At 50.4% G+C, this 19,119-nt stretch overlaps 1 protein-coding gene across 1 annotated transcript; it reads left to right on the top strand.

Moving 5' to 3' along the window:
- The first annotated feature begins 21 nt into the window (after positions 1 to 21).
- On the top strand, positions 22 to 16,734 carry Bbs1 (Bardet-Biedl syndrome 1). Its single transcript, XM_090349141.1, has 20 exons — positions 22 to 87; positions 385 to 461; positions 546 to 580; positions 2,631 to 2,903; positions 3,374 to 3,420; positions 3,535 to 3,573; positions 3,684 to 3,756; positions 5,384 to 5,515; positions 6,858 to 6,964; positions 8,451 to 8,571; positions 8,696 to 8,854; positions 11,157 to 11,226; positions 11,870 to 12,028; positions 13,481 to 13,614; positions 14,276 to 14,410; positions 14,988 to 15,018; positions 15,060 to 15,076; positions 15,258 to 15,317; positions 15,417 to 15,529; positions 16,464 to 16,734. The coding sequence occupies exons 1-20, from the start codon at positions 41 to 43 to the stop codon at positions 16,732 to 16,734; spliced, it is 2,100 nt and encodes a 699-aa protein (XP_090205267.1). The 5' UTR covers positions 22 to 40.
- The last annotated feature ends 2,385 nt before the right edge of the window (positions 16,735 to 19,119 follow it).

Genomic DNA, 19,119 nt, shown 5'->3' with positions numbered 1-19,119 from the left:
CGGCGGGGCGGGGCGGGTTGCCCAGGCAACGGCGAGGAAGATGGCCGCCGCGTCCCCCCCGGATGCCGACCCCAGCGGCGTTCAGAGGTGAAGCCTCGGGTTCTCAGTCTCCCTCCCACACGTGCCGGGGCGCGGGGACTCCTTCTAGGGCTCCCCGAGGTAGCGCCGGCAGCGCCCGCCGGAGTCGCCGGGGGGGGGGGCGGGGGGGACCCCGGGCCGGGACCCCGGCGGGCGATCCGTGCGGCCGCTCGGGCTCGGATCCGCCCCGCTCCCGCCGCGCGCCCGCCCTCCCGCCGCGCGCCCCCCTCCCGCCGCGCGCCCCCGCTCCCGCCGCCCGCCCCCGCTCCCGGGAGGCGCGGTCCCCAACTCTGCCCCCCCCTGCAGTGACGAGGCCAGTTCGAAATGGCTGGACGCGCACGACGACCCGCTGGCCAACATCCACACCTTCTCGGCCTGCCTGGGTGAGTGTCGGGAGCCCCGGGCCGGGGTCCCGCGGTGACCCTCGGGGTTCTGAGAACCGCGCCTGGCCCTTTCGTGTCTTCCAGCCTTAGCAGATTTGCACGGGGATGGCGAGTACAAGGTAAGCGGCCTGCGCTGAGCGGGGCGGGGGAGAGCAGCCGCCAGGGACACGGCCCGCTGGCTCCGAGAATTCACGGGGACTGGAGGAAAAAATAAACTCAACCTTGAATCCCGTGTTTCACTTAGAAAGTGGCTGCAGAACCACCACCACCGCACCTTTCTAGAGACTCCACACATGCAGAGCTTCCTAACTTAGATATCTTGACCCGATTCTTTTTTTGCTAAAAGGGTAAAGTGAATCCTGTGCGCATGAGGGTCTGGAGGGAAAAGTAAAGTGGGAGTATTTGTCTTGTTCTTCTGTACCAGGCTTTGAACTCAGGAACTCACTCTTGGTACTGTGCCACTTAAGCCAAGCTCCTAGATTTTGTTTGTTTCAGTAGCATCTCTTGTTTTTTCCTTTGTACAGCTTGGACCATAATTCTCTGTTTCCAAAGTAATTGGGATGACCCTTGCCACCCTGTGTGTGTGTGTGTGTGTTACTGGGGTTTGCATTCAGAACCTTGTTTGCTCTTTCTAAACAAGAACACTCTACAAGTCCTACACATGTTTTTGTTGAGATAAGGGAGGATGGTTGGCTAACTTTTTGCCTAGCCCGATCTCAACCCACTATCCCAATCTCCACCTCTACATTAGCTGACATTACAGGTATCTGCCACACCTGGCTTGAGTTTTATGTTTATCTAGAAGGAATAGATGACAGGGTGCCAGTGGCTCACACCTACAATCCTAGCAACTCAAGGAAAATGAGATCTAAGGGTCACTGTTTGAAGCCAACCTATGCAGGAAAGTCTATGAGACTCTTATCTCCAATTAACCAGCAGAAAGCTGGACATATAGCTGTGGCTCAAGTGATAGAGCATTAGCCTTGAGCAAAAATATCAGAGACCGGCCAGGAGTTTGGCCTAGTAGTAGAGTGCTGGCCAAGCATGCATGAAGACCCAGGTTTGATTCCTTGGTACCACATACATAAAAAAAGCCGGAAGTGGTGCTGAGGCTCGAGCGGTAGAGCTGTAACCTTGAGAAAATCCAAGGACAGTGCTCAGGCCCTGAGCTCAAGCCCACAACTGGCAAAAAACAAAATAAAACAAAAAACTCAGAGACCGTGCCAGGTCCTGAATTCAAGCCACTGTAGTGGCCAAAAAATAAAAAGATGAGGAAGAATGATGATTTTCTTTTGTACATGCCAGTATTGGGGCTTTAACTCAGGGACTCAGTGCTCTCCATTAGCTTTGTGCCCAAGGCTGATGCTCTACCCCTTCAACCATAGCTCCACTTCTGGCTTTGTGTGTGCGTGTGCATACGTGCGTGTGTGTGCATGTGCACCAGTGTGTGTGTGCCAGTCCTGCCTGATACTTGAACTCAGGGACTGGGCATTGTCCCTGAGCTTTTGTGCTCCAGGGAAATGCTCTACTACTTGAACCACAGCTCTACTTCTGGATCTTTGAGGGTTGACTGGAGATAAGAATCTCACCTGAGGGTTTGGCCTAGCGGTAGAGAGCTTGCCTAGTATGTGCAAAGACCTCTGTACCACATACAAAGAAAAAGCTGGAAGTGGTGCTTTGGCTCAAGTGGTGGAGTGATCGCCTTGTAGAAGCCCAAGAACAGTGCTCAGGTCCTGAGTTCAAGCCCCAGGACTGGCAAAAGAAAAGAAAATGGAAGTGGTGCTATGGCTCAATGGATAGGGCAATAGCCTTGAGCCGAAGAGCTCAAGGACAGCACCCAGGCTCGAGTTCAAGCCCCACAACCAACCAAAAATACAATGAATCTCACCTGAGTTTCCTGCCTGGGCTGGCTTTGAACCTAAATCCTCAGATCTCCTCCTGAATAGGATCACAAGTGTGGATGCACTTACCCGATTCTGTAATTCAGTCTCGTTTGACTTTGTCATGTATGGCATGAGGTAAGCGTTCCCATTGGGAATACGTTCACAAAGGTTTCATTAGCTTCACGTAGGAGAGTACATGGCTTGTAACGCTGATGGAAACGTCTTGGTTGGTGTGAGGGTGAATTAAGTGCAGCAAAAAGCCAAGTGAGAGGCGTTCTCCTTACAGCTGGTGGTGGGTGATCTCGGCCCGGGTGAGCAGCAGCCCCGCCTGAAGGTGTTCAAAGGACCAACGGTGCTGACGGAAAGCCCGCTGCCTTCCCTGCCCACTGCCGCCGCCACCCTCCTCATGGAGCAACATGAGCCCCGGACTCCAGCCCTCGCAATTGCTTCAGGCCCATGTGTCTATGTATATAAGAATCTGAGACCCTACTTCAAGTTCAGTCTGCCTCAGTTGCCTCCAAACCCTGTGGAACAAGACCTTTGGAATCAAGCGAAGGAGGTCAGTAACACAGGAGATGGGATCCAGAAGGCAAAGATGGCTGCCGCTGGGTAAGGACAGCCAGGCCCAGTTAGAGGAGCGGCTCCCACTAGGGAGAGGTAGACCATGACTCCTGTCCAGCAACAGCAGTGGTGACCCTTCAGGGCGAGGTGCTGTGCTCAGTCCCTGAGTCAGGCCGTTTTGAGCTCCACCTCTTCTGCCTGTCTGTAGGGGCAGGGCCACCAGAGAATGAAGGAGCCTGCAGGACTGGGGACAGGGCTGGAAGCAGTAAGAGCAAGGAGGTGTTGGGGAATGCATGGATAAAGAGGGTAACATGCAAAGTCCTGGACCTGCGGCTCCATTCAGATCAAGGGCTTGGGGCTCAGGGCTGAGGAAGGTTGGGAGGGAAATGGAAAGGGAAAAAGAAGTGTAAAGGCCCCTGACAACATGGGTTCTGTGGCTCACAGGCCCTTCTTTCTTTCCTGTCACAGGACCAAATCGACCCCTTAACCCTAAAGGAGATGCTGGAGAGCATCCGGTGAGAACCGGCTTACCCTGCCCCCTCTCCCCCACTACTTTATCCCTAACCTCACCTCTCACGCCCCAAGGCTTCATTCCTCTAAACCTGCCATGCTGGCCACTCTCCTTGCAGGGAGAAGGCAGAGGTGCCTTTGTCTGTACAGTCACTCAGGTAAGAGCCCTGTGCAGGTATGTGTGGGATGGGGGGAGCATGGCTGCAGACAGGCCCACCCCAGGGCAGCTGGGCTGGGCTTACAGGTGTCTGTTTCCTGTGTTGTCCAGATTTCTCCAGCTGGACCTGAGTGAAATGGAGGCGTTTGTGAACCAGCACAAGTCCAAGCCTATCACACGGCAGGTAATTCCCACTTCAGCTGGGAAACATATGGGTCCAAGTGCTTGCCTAGTGTGTACAAAGCCCTGAGTTTGATTCCTCAGTACCACCCACATACACAGAAAAAGCCCCAACTGGTGCTGTGGCTCAAGTGGTAGAGAGATATCTTTGGGATAGCTCAAGGACAGTGCCCAGGCCCTGAGCTCAAGCCCCAGGACCAGCCAAAAAAAAAAAAAAAAAAAAAGGAAAGAAAGAAAAAGAGAAACTTTCTTTTTGATCCTGGGGCTTGAACTCTGGTCCTGGGTGCTGACCCTGAGCTCTTCAGCTCAAGGCTACTGCCCTACCCCTTGAACCACAGCCTCACTTCCTGTTTTCTAGTGGTTAATTGAAGATAAGATTCTCAGGTTCTTTAGTGCCCAGGCTGGCTTTGAACTGAGATCCTCAGATCTCAGCCTCCTGAGTATCTAGGATTACAGGTGTGAGCCATGGCATCCGGCTGAGAAACCTTTTTATTCTACTAATTTCCATAGGGGAAATTTCCTTTAAAAGGACATCCCTAGCCAGGCTCCAGGGGCTCATGCCTATAATTCTACCTATTCAGGAGGCTGAGACCTGAGGATCATAGTTCAACACCAGTCTGGGCAGTAAAGTCCATCAGAATCTTATCTCCAATAAACTACACAGAAAAAGCCAGAAGTGGAGCTGTAGTTCAGGTGATAGAGCACTAGCCTTGAGCACGAAGAGGCTCAGGGACAATGCCCAAGCCCTGTTTTGATGTTCAGTTATTATTACAAAAAGAACATGGGCCCACTAAAAATTTGAGGAAAACTCCAGTGCTTGTGTTTGAGGACATGGCCTTCTAGCATATTTGTATGTTCGCTTGTTTTGTGCCAGTTCTGGGACTCAGGGCCTGGATACTGTCCCTGAGCTTCTTTTGCTTAAGACTAACACTCTACCACTCGGACCACAGCACTGCTTCCAGGATTTTTTTCTGAGTAGTTTATTGGAGATAAGAGCCTCATGGACTTTTCTGCCCGGGATGGCTTTATACCGCAATCCTCAGATCTCAGCTTCCTGAGTAATTAGGATTACAGATGGTGAGCTGCCAGTGCCTGGCCTGTTCATGTGTTTTGTTTGTTTGTTTGTTTGTTTTCCAGACCTGGGCTTGAGCTCAGGACCTGAGCACTGTCCTTGGACTTTCTCAAAGCTAGAGCTCTACCACTTGAGTCACAGTACCACTTCTGGCTTTTTCTATGTATGTGGTACCAAGGAATCGAACCCCAGTCTTGCATGCTAGGCAAGCACTCTACCACTAGGCAAAACTCCCAGCCCTCGTGTTGTTTTGAAACCGAGATTATATTAACATTTTGCCTGTTCTTTCCCTTCCATTGGGAGCATTTTCCATGTCACTGAGTCTTAATTTAAAATGTGTGTTTTTAAAGACGACATTGGTTTTTATCAGAAGGATAGCTCCTAAGTGACTTGAAATGATGTTCATTTCTTAGGTAGTTACACTTGTTACAATTAAACACTTTGTTTATTCTTCCTCATCCTCCTCTGCCCTCTCAATTCCCTCTGTGGCATGGGGCGGGGAGGGTATCTGGGGAAATGATGGGGTGTTCCTTCAGTCACCCCTGGAGTCCTTCTGCAGACTGTCATCACCACCATGACCACTCTGAAGAAGAACCTGGCTGACAAGGACGCCATATCCTGCCTGGTCCTAGGCACTGAGAACAAGGAGCTACTCGTGCTTGACCCTGAGGCCTTCACAATTTTGGCCAAGGTCAGTGTCAAGTCTATCCCTGAGCAAGACCCACACTGCATTCTCTCACTATGATTCCAGCTAGTTCTAAGCAATATGCATTCATTGTAGAAAAATTAATTTAAAAAAATCTTTTCCTGGGGTTTGAACTGAGGGCCTAAGCACTGTCCTTGGGCTTTCTCAAGGCTAGAGCTCTACCACTTGAGCCACAGCACCACTTCCTGCTTTTTTGTGTATGTAGTACTAAGGAATCGAACCCAGGGCTTCATGCATACTAAGCAAGCACTCTACTACTAGGCCACGCTCCCGACCCTCATTGTAGAAAAAAAATTAGAAACTGTAAATAAACACGTACAAAACACGTAGAAAACATGCCAAGCACTGGTAGCTTCCACCTGTAATCCTAACAGGTCAGGAGGCTGAGATCTGAGGAGCAAGGTTCAGAGCTAGCTCACTCTTATCTCCAGTTAACCACCAAAAAGCCAGAAGTGGAGCCCACGTGGTGTTTCCCTAGCCTTGACCAAAAAGCTGAGAGAGAGTACTCAGATCCCGAATTCAAGTCCAGCACACACACACGCACACACACACACACACACTCACGCGTGAAAGGAAAGGAAAAGAAAGATGTCCCTAAATACCATCCTCATCTGTGGATGGCTATCATCAAAGTTTAATCCTTTAAGGCATTTTCATGGATGGATGGTTTAATGATTTTATACAAATATAACTTTATAGAAATATCCGTATAAAAGTAGGATCATATGACTTGTTCCTCTCCTACCATGGTGTATTATCAGTGTCTTCCCATATCTATAAAACCACATTAGCATTGTAAAGGCCACATACACCCATTACATAGATGTATCACATATAGATGATATTTACTCTGTCCTGGAATACATTCAGTTGTTTTCAGTTTTCCACTATTACTAATTTCACTGAAGTCATCTTCTTTGCCCAGTATCTTTGTGTGCTTATTTAAGTATTTCTGACCGTGCATCCTCTAAGCAGCACTTTGATATAAACTAAAGGGTTTTGTTATGGTTTGTGCTGGTTGGTCCTGGGGCTTAGACTCAAGGTCTGGGCACTGTCCCTGAATTTTGTTGCTCAAGGTCAGCACTACTTTGAGCCATAGCTTCTCTTCTAGTTTTCTGCTGATTAATTGGAGAAAAGAGGCTCAGGGACTTTCCAGCCCTGGCTAATTTCAGATCTCAGCCTCCTGAGAAAAACCCTGAAGGGTGTTTTACCCTTTAGAACAGTGAGTGAATGAGATTAGGACTCCATACAAGGGACATGCTCACGAGGGAGGGAGGGAGGGAGCGTGGCCTTGAGGAGTCAAGGTGTTTGAGCCCTTTCTTTGCAGATGAACATCCCTGGTGTCCCTGTCTTCCTGGAGGTTTCTGGCCAATTCGATGTGGAGTTCCGGCTTGCAGCCGCCTGCCGCAATGGAAACATCTATATCCTGAGAAGGTAGCTACGTCATAGTGTGGGAAAGCTGGTAGTTTCCAGAGTTCGCAGGATGAGCCAGGAGCTTTTCGAGCTGAAACTTGGGGATAAAAAGAGCTGAGCTTTTTGTTGTTGTTGTTGTTGTTCTCTTTTGGGTCACTCTTGGGGCTTGAACTCAGAGCCCGGGCACCACCCCTGAGCTTTTTCACTTAAGGCTTGTGATCTACCGCTTGGAGCCACAGTTCCACTCCCATTTTCTGATGGTTAATTGGAGATAAGAGGCTCAGGGGGAATATTCTGCCCCAGCTAGCTTTGAACTGATCCTCAGAGCTCAACCTCCTGAGAAACTAAGATTGCAGGCATGAGCCACCAGCACTGGGCTAGAGCTGAGAATTTTTTCAAAGAGCCGGAGCCAGTGAGTGTAGACTATCTGAAAGCTTCTGAGATGGGAGCTAGCAAAGCAAAAGCCCCACAGCAGGGTGTTAATGCTTGAACAGTGTGTGCTGTCACAAGGTGGAAGGAACAGAAATGCTAGTATTTATTACATGGCTTTATAGTGTATGCAGTACTTTAGTATTAGTTTGATAGTCTGTACATTACTTATTTTGTACTGCTACTGAGGCTTAAACTCAATGCCTAGGTGCTGCCCTTTAGCTGGTTTTTTTGGTGGTTAATTGGAGATAAGAGTCTCATAGACTTCCCTGCCTGGGCTAGCATTGAGCAGCAATCTTCAGATCTCAGAATCCTGAATAGCTAGGATTATAGGCATGAGCCACCTGTGTCTGTCTACTCTGGGATTTTAATCAGTGGAATGATGGAATATATAAACATGTATATATATTTAATTACTGTGGTTAGGTGTGATGGCAAAGGCCTGTAATATTCCCACCGGTCAGGGGGCTGAAGCAGGAAGATTACTCAATTCCACAACATATCAAGACCCTGTCTTAAAAAAAAAAAAAAAGACAAAACAAAACAACACCTCTCTGAGTGGAGGAGGCCCCAGAGGCTGGGGGAGGAGAGGGGCACATCTTAATCCTCAGAGGAGCCATGATATTGGCCTGAAGAAGAGTGAGTGGTGATTGTAGACAGAAATCTCTGCTTTCTGGATGGTGGAAACTAAGATGAGGAGGTGAGGGAGCTGAAAACTCTGCATGCACACACATAGTATAGGATCTTATGATAAACTGCCCAGGTCCACTGGCCCTGCCACATGAGGCCAGGGTGAGTTCATGCAAAGCTCATGTCAATGCCAGGCTCATACACAGGTGACCACAGCAAAGACGGGAGGGGACAAGGTTAGAAAACACACTTAATGTTATCCCAGCTCCACATCTGCTCAATGGCAGAGGTGGAAACAGCCCAGGGACTTCTCCTGCAGACAGGCTGCTTCCTTGGTCAGTTCCTGTGGCTTAGGAGGAGGAGGAAGAGGAAGAGGAGGAGGAGCATTCTCCAGCGCAGTGGAAAAAAGGGTTCTCTGTAGCCAAATGGCTGTATTTTTATTCTGCAGAGACTCCAAACGCCCCAAGTACGTCATTGAGCTGAGTGCCCAGCCCGTGGGGCTTGTTCGGGTACACAAGGTCCTGGTGGTAGGCAGCACCCAAGACAGCCTGCATGGCTTCACCCACAAGGTATGGCTTCCGGCGAGGTCCTCCCCTCCCCTGTGGGCCCAGGCTGTTGCCTGGCAGCCATTCCCATGCCCCTTCCTTCTCCTCGAAGCCCCAGCCTCCTGCAGTACCCGCTGTTTCCCACCAGGGTAAAAAGCTGTGGGTGGTGCAGCTGCCTGCCCCCATCCTGACCATGAACCTGCTGGAGCAGCACTCGCGGGGCCTGCAGGCTGTCATGGCAGGGCTGGCCAATGGCGAGGTCCACATCTACCGCGACAAGGTCCTGCTCAACGTCATCCGCACCCCGGTGAGCCCCAGCTCCTCCTCACCTCACTCTCCTGACCCCTCAGAAATGTATGCGGAGAGCTGGGGTGGCGCTCAGTGGACAGTGCTTACCTAGCATGCCCGGGCCCTGGGTTTCATCCCCATTGCAAAACAAACCCAAATGTTGGTTGGACTGAGGGGTGTGATTCAGGTGGTAGAATAATTTGCTTAGAAAGGCAGAGGCCCCGAGCTGGAAGTTTGGCCTAGTGGTTAAAGTGCTTGCCTAGCATGCATGAAGACTCAGGTTCGATTCCTTGGTACCACATACATAGAAAAAAGCCGGAAGTGGTGCTGAGGCTCAAGTGGTAGAGCTCTAGCCTTGAGAAAGTCCTAGGACAGTGCTCAGGCCCTGAGCTCAAGCCCAGGACTGGCAGAAAAAAACAAAAAAAAGTGTCAGGACAGGCATCAGTGGCTCACACCTGAAATCCTGGTCACTCAGGAGGCTGAGTGACTCGGCTTTCCAGCCCAGGCTGGAAAGTCTGTGAGATTCTTTTCTCTAGTTAACCTGCAGAAAATGAAATGGGCTATAGCTCAATGTTCAGGGACAGCATGTAGGCCCTGAGTTCAAGTCCCACAACTGACCAGAAAAAAAAATTGTCATGCACTTTTCTGCCCAGGCTGGCCTTGAATGAAAATCCTTAGATCTCAGCCTCCTGAGTAGCCAGGATTATAGGCGTGAGCATTGGTGTCCAGATTGGAAGATTTTTGATAGAAAAATCCAGGTAGTTTTGATGGGTTTTGACCAGAGATTTCACTCCGCTGACTTGTGAGTCAATCAACTGAGTAGATGGGGAAAGAGAGAACAACAGATTAGGTTAATTTGACTATGATATATGAACAAGTGAATTACTATGATTTTTAAAAAAGCCAGGGGCTGGGAATATGTTTCAGTGAGTGCTGGCCTAGCATGTATGAAGCTGTGGGTTTGATTCCTCAGTATCATACAAACAGAAAAGTCTGAAAGTAGTGCTGTAGCTCAAGTGGTAGAGTGCTAGCCTTGAACAAAAGAAGCTCAGAAACAGTGCTCAAACCCTGAGTTCAAGCCCCAGGACTGGCAAAGAGAAAAAAGCCAGGCACTGAAGGCTCATGCCTGTAATGTTAGCTACTCTGAGGATCACAGTTTGAAGCCAGCCTGTGCAGGAAAGTCCTTAAAACTTTTCTCTCCAATTAAACAGAGAAAAAAAACAAAAGTAGAGATACGATTCAAGTAATAGATTGCTATCCTTGAGCAAAAGAAGCTTAGGGGACAATGCTCAGGTCCTGAGTTTAAACCCTCATACTCCCTACCCCCTTCACCCCCCGAATACATATATACACCCAAATTGAGTAATCAGTAACATTTTAAAAGTCAAGAAAGCCAGGCATTGGTGGCTCATGCCTGTAATCCTAGCTGCTCAGGAGGCTGAGATCTGAGGATTGAGGTTTAAAGCCAGCCTGGGCAGGAAAGTCCATGAGACTTTGATTTCCAGTTAACCATCTAAAACCTGGAAGTGGAGCTGTGGCTTAAAATGGCAGAACACAAGCCTTGTGCAAAAGAGCATCCAGCATCCAGACCCTGAATTTAAGCTCCACGAATGATAAAACCATGCCAAATCAAACAAAAGAAAAACTTAAGAAATTTCAGAGTATATCAGATGTAAAGGCGGTTTATATGTTTGTGTGTCTTGGGCCCCAATATAAAATCAGAAAGCAACTGGTTTGGGCCTTGGGGTACGGGGAGGGCAGAAGTGGATAGGTAAAGAGGAGAATGTGGATAATGAAGGGCTGATATGACGTAACAAGCTATAAATATGTTGACAAGGAGGACAAAAGCCATTAGAGGGAAGTGGCACTGTGGCTCAAGTGGTAGAGTGATAGCCTTGAGCTAAAGAGCTCAGGGACAAGGCTTAGGCCCAATGTTCAAACCTCATGACCAACAACAACAAAATAGCCATCAGAGGTTTGTACGTGTAGGGGTGCTATTATCTTCTCTTCCTTTTGTTGGTACTAAGGTTTGCACTCAGGGCCTTGTGCTTGCTAGCAGGTACTTAATCAGTTGAATTATGCCCCTAGTTGGAGTTTCGTGTTTTTGAAAGGCAGCAGAGACAGCTAGGGACTGATTAGAAGACTACCTCCAAAGAAAGGACTGGTGAGGTTTACCCTGGAACGTTGAAGGGGAGATGGCAAATAGAGGAACTAGTTCCAAGTCTGTCCCAGGCTTTTCCTCACAAGATCTACACACACACACCCAATCTTCTTTCTCCTCCAAGATGTTTCCCTAACTAAACTCAGCTATCTTCACATAGGATGCTGTGACCAGCCTTTGCTTCGGCCGCTATGGGCGAGAGGACAACACCCTCATCATGACCACTAAAGGTGGGGGACCCAAGCTGGCATTGGAGTTGGAGAGAGGGGGATAGGCTGGGAAAAGAGGAGGATGTGGAGCTGATACACAGGTGGACCCACGTCTAGAAAGCTAGACCTGCACAGGCCTGGACCACTACTGCAGCTCCTTACCAGGTTAAGGGCCAAACCCAGGGCTGGCAGGTGTCCAGTTCATGCCAGAATCCACAGAACCTGCCACAGGAACAGCACGAAATAGCTGCTAAATGATCATTAATGGTAACAGACCATGGAGACACGCTTCACTCCTTGTAGAATCAGTCTTGTGTGAGGCAGACAGACATAGAAAATTGCTCTTTATGAAATTGCTTGAGGGCTGGGAGTGTAGCCTAGTGGTAGAATGCTCGCCTAGCATGCATGAAGCCATGGGTTGAATTCCTTGGTGCCACATACACAGAAAAAAAGCTGAAAGAGCTGCTGTGTCTCAATGGTAAAGCCCTAGCCTTGAGCAAAACCCGTCCAGGGATAATGACCAGGCCCTGAGTTCAAGCCTCAGGACTGGAAAAAAAAAAAGAAGAAAGAAAAGAAAAGAAATTGCATGTTTGGGGAATGGGGAGATGGAATAGAGCCAGGAAGGACCAAAGGACAAATCTCTTTTCATCTGTTCACTTCTCAGGCGGTAGCCTGATCATCAAGATCCTGAAGCGAACAGCAGTGTTTATAGAAGGGACAGGAGAGGTGGGTCCCCCACTGGCTCAGGCCATGAAACTCGATGTGCCCCGAAAGACCCGACTCTATGTGGATCAGACCCTACGAGAGCGGGAAGCTGGTACCGGTAAGACTCAGACCTGGACCTGGGACAGCTGGGCGAGAGCTGGCCCTGAGCAGCGGGGCCCTTGACCAACTAGGCAGCTCTGCGGCCTCTAGAAGTCCAAGGGACCACTTGGAGGACCACATGCCTCCAAATAATTGCTCCTGGAGGCGGAAGGTCCGTGGATGAGCAGAGAGCCCTCGGAGTTCAAACAGGCGGCCGTCACTTCCACATGCAGGAATTCTCCAGGGGAAACCTAGAAATTATCAAGGATTCTGCCTCCTGTTCAGTTTTTTTCTGCTCATTCATTTATTTACTCCCTATGATTATGCCAGAGGCCTTGTGTTAGGCTGGGCCCTGCCTTAGGAGCTCAGCCCACCTGGCTGGCTATGTGTTGTGTGCCAGTGGAAGAAAGGTTTCTTTCATGGGGTACTGGAGCACACCCCAGGAGTAAGGGATTTTACCAGGGGAACAAGCAAGGTTCCCATAAGGTAACCTTGACTTTACACCAGAAGAGAAAGGTCAGGTCCCAAAGTCAGGAAATGCCTAGCTGAGTTCCAATGCATTGCATGGGGTGGGGATCTGGCATGGGTGCTCAGCAGAAAAGTACAGTAATTCAACCGATTTTCTGTTTGAAATTAAATTAAGATCCTTAATTAAAGTCCTAAGACTAAATCAATATCCTTAATTAAGACCACAAGACTAAATTAAGATCCTAAAAGTTCCTACTCAGACTTGTTTTTCAGTTTGAAGACTAAATTAAGAGGACAGAGAAAATACCTTGGAAATGATAAGTGAAACAGTAGATAAAGTATGAAAAAAAAATAGAGTTCTGTAGGGTAATTGTAAGCGTTTGCTGAGTGTTGATAGCTCACACCTATAATCCTAGCTACTCAGGAGGCTGACATCTGAGGATGCAGAGTCAAAACCAGCCTAGGCAGAGAACTGCAAGAGTCTCATCACCAGTTTACCAGCAAAAATGTGGAAGTGGAGCTGTAGCCCAAGTTGTCTGCTAGCCTTGAGCCAAAAGCTCAGGACTCTGACCCTGACCGGCACAAAAATAAACAAGCAAAATTTTCAGCTTTTGTATATACCAATAATATCCACTTGGCAAATATTGGACCCCCACAAGCTGCTGGGGCCGTCGTGAATAATGTCCAGCGTGGACACTGCTGCGGGCTGGCAACTGTTGCTCCTTGGCTGGTCCTAGGTGGTGTGGGGAACAAGAGGGAGGTGGGAAGAGAACCAAGGTCAAGGCCAGGGAAGCACAGGCCTTGAGGATGGCACGGAAGGAGCCAGGCAGCAGCGTGTTGAAAGTAGATCATGGCCTGCAGTATCCAGTATTGCCTAAGGCTGGACCACAGGGCCTCGGCCTTTCCTGTCCCCAAGTTCCCAGCCTCAGGCGGCCCTCCCCACAGTAGCCTGAGTAGGAGCCCCCCACCCTGCGCTAGTCTCCGCTCTGTGTCCCCTCTGCAGCCATGCACCGGACCTTCCAGACAGACCTCTACCTTCTGCGCCTCCGAGCTGCCCGGGCCTACGTGCAGGCCCTCGAGTCCAGTCTGAGCCCCATGTCAGCCACGGACCGGGAGCCACTCAAGCTCCACGCGGTGGTAAGTGCGCGTGTGTGTGGTGCCGGGGCCAGTGGGCAAGAGTAGGTATGACCTCCATGCCACACACGTGTGAGTGGCAAGCTAACCCCTGTGCCCTTTTCTCACCATGCCTTCTGGAAGAGCACCTCTAATCTGCTTGCTCTCCCGTGCCACCTCCAATAGCTGGCCACAGAGGTCGTCGTCACCCTGCCCAGCGCCTCTGTTCCGTACTACCCAGACAAGCTTCCAGATTTTGGGGCAAAGAAGTGATCATGGGGCTTTTCTTCCCCAAAGCCTGAAGGGGTTCTAGCCGCAGCACCTGAGGCGATGGGACTGACCGCCTGGGACAGAGAAGGCCACCGTGACCCAGGCTCCAGGTGTCCCCAGACATGGACTGACACAGGGCTAAGGAGGAACCCACATGAACCCAGATACAAATGACAGGAGAACTGGTGCTAGGGCAACAGTGAGCACACAGTAGGGAGTCAGGACCCAGCTCAGCTCTGCCTCTGGCTTGTGGAGTATCCTCCATCAACCTCCTCCTCTCTGGGCCTCTGCTGACCCCTGTGCACTTCCCAGGGTTCTGTGTGTTTTGTGAAGCAGATGGGAAAAGCTGGAGGGGTGGCCTGATGAAGAGGTAGGCAGGCAGGACCAGGGTCTCTCCCCACCCCTCTCTCCGCAGGTTCAAGGTCTGGGCCCCACCTTTAAGCTCACACTTCACCTGCAGAATACCTCCACAGCCCGGCCCCTGCTGGGGCTGCTGGTCTGCTTCCTGTACAACGAGGCTCTTTATGCCCTGCCCCGGGCCTTCTTCAAGGTACCAGAGGACCCTGTCACCCAGGCATGGGATGTGGCAGCTGGGGTGGACAGAGTTGTAGTTAGATCGCCCCAGACCCCCACCAGGTTGACGTAGGAAAGTGGGCAGTGTCTGGCTCTCCGGCTCAAGACCCGGCTCAGCCCAGCAAGGGTGTCTGAAAGACACCCAGCTTCTGCCTCGTGTCTTTCTCCCAACCTGAGAGGCTCCAGGGAACCACACAGAGAGTTCTGGAAAACAGTGGAGCCATTGAGGACCAGGTACTCCAGAGCCCACCCTAACTGCTTCCTAACTGCTTCTGCAGGAAGGAAGCCCACTGTGCCCCTAGAGCAGGGCCCCAGGCAGGCGGCAATATGGAGACCTTGAGCCTGCACACTGCATAGTGCTGGGATCCAGGTTTGGCCCCAGACATGCCATGCGGCTTTGGTTTCCTCTGCACACTGGCTCACCAGGGCCATGGTCACCCCCAAGCCCCAGCGGCCCTGAGATGCAGCCGAGACCCTGGCCAGTGCTGCTTTGGAAAGTCTAGCACCATCCAAGCAGGGTGCCCGGTCTTCTTTCCTCTTCATTCTCCAACTAGGTCCCCTTGCTGGTGCCAGGGCTCAGCCCCCCCCCCCCCCCCCCCCCCCCCCCCCCCCCCCCCCCCCCCCCTTTTCGGACATGATCAAGGTAGGCCATCGCCTCTGCTTCTTAGAGGGCAAGCCAGCTTCTGGGGAGGGCGTCGGGCGTGGGGTTGGTGTCCAGGTGTGTCCTCCGGCTTTGCCTCGGTAGCCTGAAGTTAGGTCCACGTAGACCAGTGGCGTGGGGGCGAGTTAAGATTGTCACCCTCTGTCACCATGCCTCTCCCTAGGTACTGGTGCTCCGTGAGGGCCTCAGCACCCCCCTGCTAAGCGCCCACATCAACATGCCAGTGAGGGGCTGGTAGCAGCCTGAGCCCCATTGGGATGGAGCCAGCTACTTCCTGTGCTGAGTGGGTCCAGCGGCACCAGGCCACCCCCAATGCCATGAGCCCAGCCACGAGCGAGGTCCCAGCTTCCCCTCCTCTCCAGAGCTGCCCCACACCACCACGGCCTCTCCTTCCAGAAACTTTCCCAGGCCCCAGAAAGCTGTGAAACAGTCAAGGTGAGAAGAGAGCTCCGCCTTTCTCCACTTCCCTGAGGCACCCAGGCTTCTGCCCTGGGCCTGGTGGGGAAAGCTTTTCTTGAAGAAGTCTGTGCTGTCACCCCTGGGGTTCGGAGGATGCAGGTGAAGCATGAAACGCAAGCACCAATCTTCCTCCTCCTCAAGCCAGAGGTGCCATTTTGCTGCTCTCTGTGGCCCAGGGAAATGCCACCTACCACAGGGCATTTTCCCCAAGACCTGAACTCAGCCACTCCCTCAAGCCTCTGAGGCCCAGGAAGGTTTTCAATTTAAGAGGTGATACAAGAGGGCAGAGGGGGCCCACGGAGGGAGCTAGAGACCTCAGCCTTCTCAGATCTCCCCGCTAAAGAACATACAGTAGCTGCTTCCGACATGGATGCCCAAAGACAACACCCCTGGAAAGGAAGGCCACACTAGACAGCACAGATGGGCATTTATGGGGTTTGGGGAGGTAGCCCAGGAGGCAGACACTCAGAGTGCACATCAGGATGCTTCCACACCCGAGAGCCGAGTCAGTCCAGTGGATGGAGAATTTACTAACCGATGGCCCACACGGGACAGAATATACTGGAAAGGCACTCGTCAGAAGTGTGGAGGGTGTGTTTTAAATCCCCAAGGCCAAAGACCCCAGGCCACCTGAAGCCACTTGGGAGTCAAGATCACTGTTCCCTGCAGACCTGCCCCCCCCCAAAAAAAAGCTGGCAGCCCAACAGGAGATGGGCAGTAACTGCCCAGCTTCTTCTGCCCTCAAGACAAGAGCTCCAAGCTCGCCACCTGTGCCCGGTAGCCGCGTTTATGCCCCAAACACAAAAGGGAGACAGCCCCCCCCAACTCTTCTAAGAAGGTTCAGAGAAACAACAGGTCTGGACAGAAGAAGAAAAAGCCCACCTCTCCCCACTCCTGCCCTCCTCCTCAGATGGGACTGTCTGGGTCAAGACAGTGAAAGGTTTCACACAGGCCCCCTGAGGCACAACTGGTACAACAAGCAGAAGATACAGCCTGGAAACAAGGTGGTGGGGCAGAGAGAGTGCTGCTCAGAGGCTTTAGTTCAGCTGAAGTCCAAGGAAAGGCGAGGAGCCTCTGTCACTGGAGCTGCGCAGTCCAGCAAGGCTGTCACAGAGAGGGTCATGTGTCAGCCACTGACCTTCCAGTCCCTCCCACCCGTCAAGTCACGAGCTGCACAGTAAGCTGCATGAACTTGGAACAGGAGTGTCTGATCTGTGTTCATGATGATCAAAGGGGACATCAGTACCAGCCCCTAATTTATATAATGTCACATCACATGCCTGTTGTTATAAAACATACAAACTAAGTCATGATGAGGATAAAGGAACAAGGAATAAGAAACGGCACAGAGTCCTTACCAGCACCGGCAAAGCGCCAGGAAATTGTATACATTAAGGGTAAGGAGTTGTCTTAATATTTATTTAGAAGCACACATGTACGGGGAAGTTTGGCATTTGTATATAATAAACAAGCAGTCTCATTCCCTAGGGCTATCCCTGACCTAGTCACTAGTAGTTCTTGTAGCTCTTTGCTTTTTAAATCCGTGTATTTCTCTTGCTTGTTGTCAGTCTTAGACATTATCAGCTGACACCTGTACTAGATGAGGCCTTAGCTTTAGTTCTCTTGAAACATTACCCCTCTGTTAGATGGATCATTATAATCTACGAATGCTATAATCTAAAAGGTTACTATTTATATTGCTATGGAAAGTTATTCACAGTAAAGACAAAGTTATATAAAAATTGCATTTTCTGAACTTTCAAATCTTTCAAGTTAGTAATTGCCGTGTGTGTGTGTGTGTGTGTGTGTGTGTGTGTGTGTGTGTGTGTGTGTGTGTGTGTGTGTGTGTGTGTGTGTGTGTGTGTGTGTGTGTGTGTGTGTGATGGGGCTTGAACTCTGGTGGGCCTGGGTGCTATCCCTGAGCTCTTCAGCTCAAGGTACTACATACATAGAAAAAAGCCAGAAGTGGTGCTGTGGCTGAAATGGTAGAGTTCTAACCTTGAGAAAGCCCAAGGACAGTGCTCAGGCCCTGAGCTCAAGGCCCAGGACTGGCCAAAAAAAAAAAGAGTCTCACAGACTTTTGTACCCAGGCTGGCTTTGAACCGCAGTCCTCAGATCTCAGCTTCCTGAGCAGTGTAAGCCACCAGTGCAAGGCTGCCTTAGTTTTTGTTTTGTTTTGTTTTGGTTTTTTTGCCTAGTTTTCTAGGCAATCTACTTGCCAGTAGATTCCCTATTCCCAATTTGATGGTTTCCCTTTTTCTTTTATTCGTCGTCTACTTCCCTGAGGATTATTTGCTTAGGGGATTATTCCCTTTGCCAGGCACCGGTAGCTTATCATCTTAGCTACCCAGGAGCCTTGAGCTGTGAGGGTTGTGGTTCCCTGTGAGATTCTTACTTCCAGTCACCCACCAAAAAACGGGATGTGACCCAAAATGGCAGAGCACTAGCTTTTAATAAAAGAGCTCAGGGACTGCACCCAGGCCCTGAGTTCAAGTCCCAGCTGGAAAAAAAGGTTAAAAAAAAAGAAAGAAAGAAAAGAAAAACAATATTCTCTTTGAGGGTCCCCTATCCCCTTGGCTTCATGACTTTTCAGATTACCCATTACTTGGGGAAATATATAAATGCCCATTAATCCTTCTCTTCTCTTTTTTGGTGGTACTGGGTTTGAATTCATCTTTAAGCTTGCTAGGCAGACATTCTACCACATTGAGACATTAATCCATGTCTCTAGCCATTTTTTAAATTTATTTTTCAGTTAGGAAGGGTCTCACTTTATTTTTCCAGTCCTGGGGCTTGAACTCACGTCCTGGGCACTGTCCTTGGGCTTTCTCAAGACTAGCTCTACCATTTGAGCAACAACACCACTTCCAGCTTTTCTGTATATGTGGTACATATACACAGGGAATAGAACCGGGGCTTCATGCATGCTAGGCAAGAACTCTACCACTAAGCCATGCTCCCCCCACCAGTCTCACATTTTTTTGTTGTGGGGTTTTTGGGGGGGCCAGTCCTGGGCCTTGAACTCAGGGCTTAAGCACTATCCTTGGGCTTTCTCAAGGCTAGAGCTCTACCACTTGAGCCACAGCACCATTTCTGGCTTTTTCTATGTATATGTGGTGCCGAGAAATTGAACCCAGGTCTTCCTGCATGCTAGGCAAGCACTCTACCACTAGGCCAAACTCCTGGCCCCCAGTCTCACATTTTTGCTTAGTGTCAGCCTCATATCCCAATTCTCCCTTCAACCTCCTGTGTAGCTGGGGTCATAAGCCACCATGCCCAACTTACTTAGTAACTTAAGAGCCTCATGAGCAGGGCTGGGAGCTTGGCCGAGTGATAGAGTGCTTGCCTAGCATACATTAAGCCCTGGGTTCAATTCTTTGGTACCACATACACAGCAAAAGCCGGAAGTGGCACTGTGGCTCAAGTGGCAGGTGCTAGCCTTGAGCAAAGTGTCCAGGGATGGGGCCCAGGCCCTGAGTTCAAGCCCCAGGACTGGCAAAAAAAAAAAAAAAAAAGTCTCATGAACTCCTCCCACCTCCTGGATTGGCCTTACCCCTCTCTCTTCC

Source organism: Megascapheus bottae, chromosome 16 (genome assembly GCF_031878675.1).
Source record: "Megascapheus bottae isolate mThoBot1 chromosome 16, mThoBot2.hap1, whole genome shotgun sequence".
NCBI classification, from domain to species: domain Eukaryota; kingdom Metazoa; phylum Chordata; class Mammalia; order Rodentia; family Geomyidae; genus Megascapheus; species Megascapheus bottae.
Note: the sequence above shows the minus strand (reverse complement) of the source record. Positions and strands in the feature narration are given on the sequence as shown.

Bases quoted from the DNA above. Each gene is read 5' to 3' on its own strand.
- Bbs1 (XM_090349141.1), top strand. From the start codon at position 41: ATGGCCGCCGCGTCCCCCCCGGATGCCGACCCCAGCGGCGTTCAGAG. The intron at 462-545 runs GTGAGTGTCGGG...CGTGTCTTCCAG, and splicing joins CACCTTCTCGGCCTGCCTGG to CCTTAGCAGATTTGCACGGG. The intron at 581-2,630 runs GTAAGCGGCCTG...TTCTCCTTACAG, and splicing joins ACGGGGATGGCGAGTACAAG to CTGGTGGTGGGTGATCTCGG.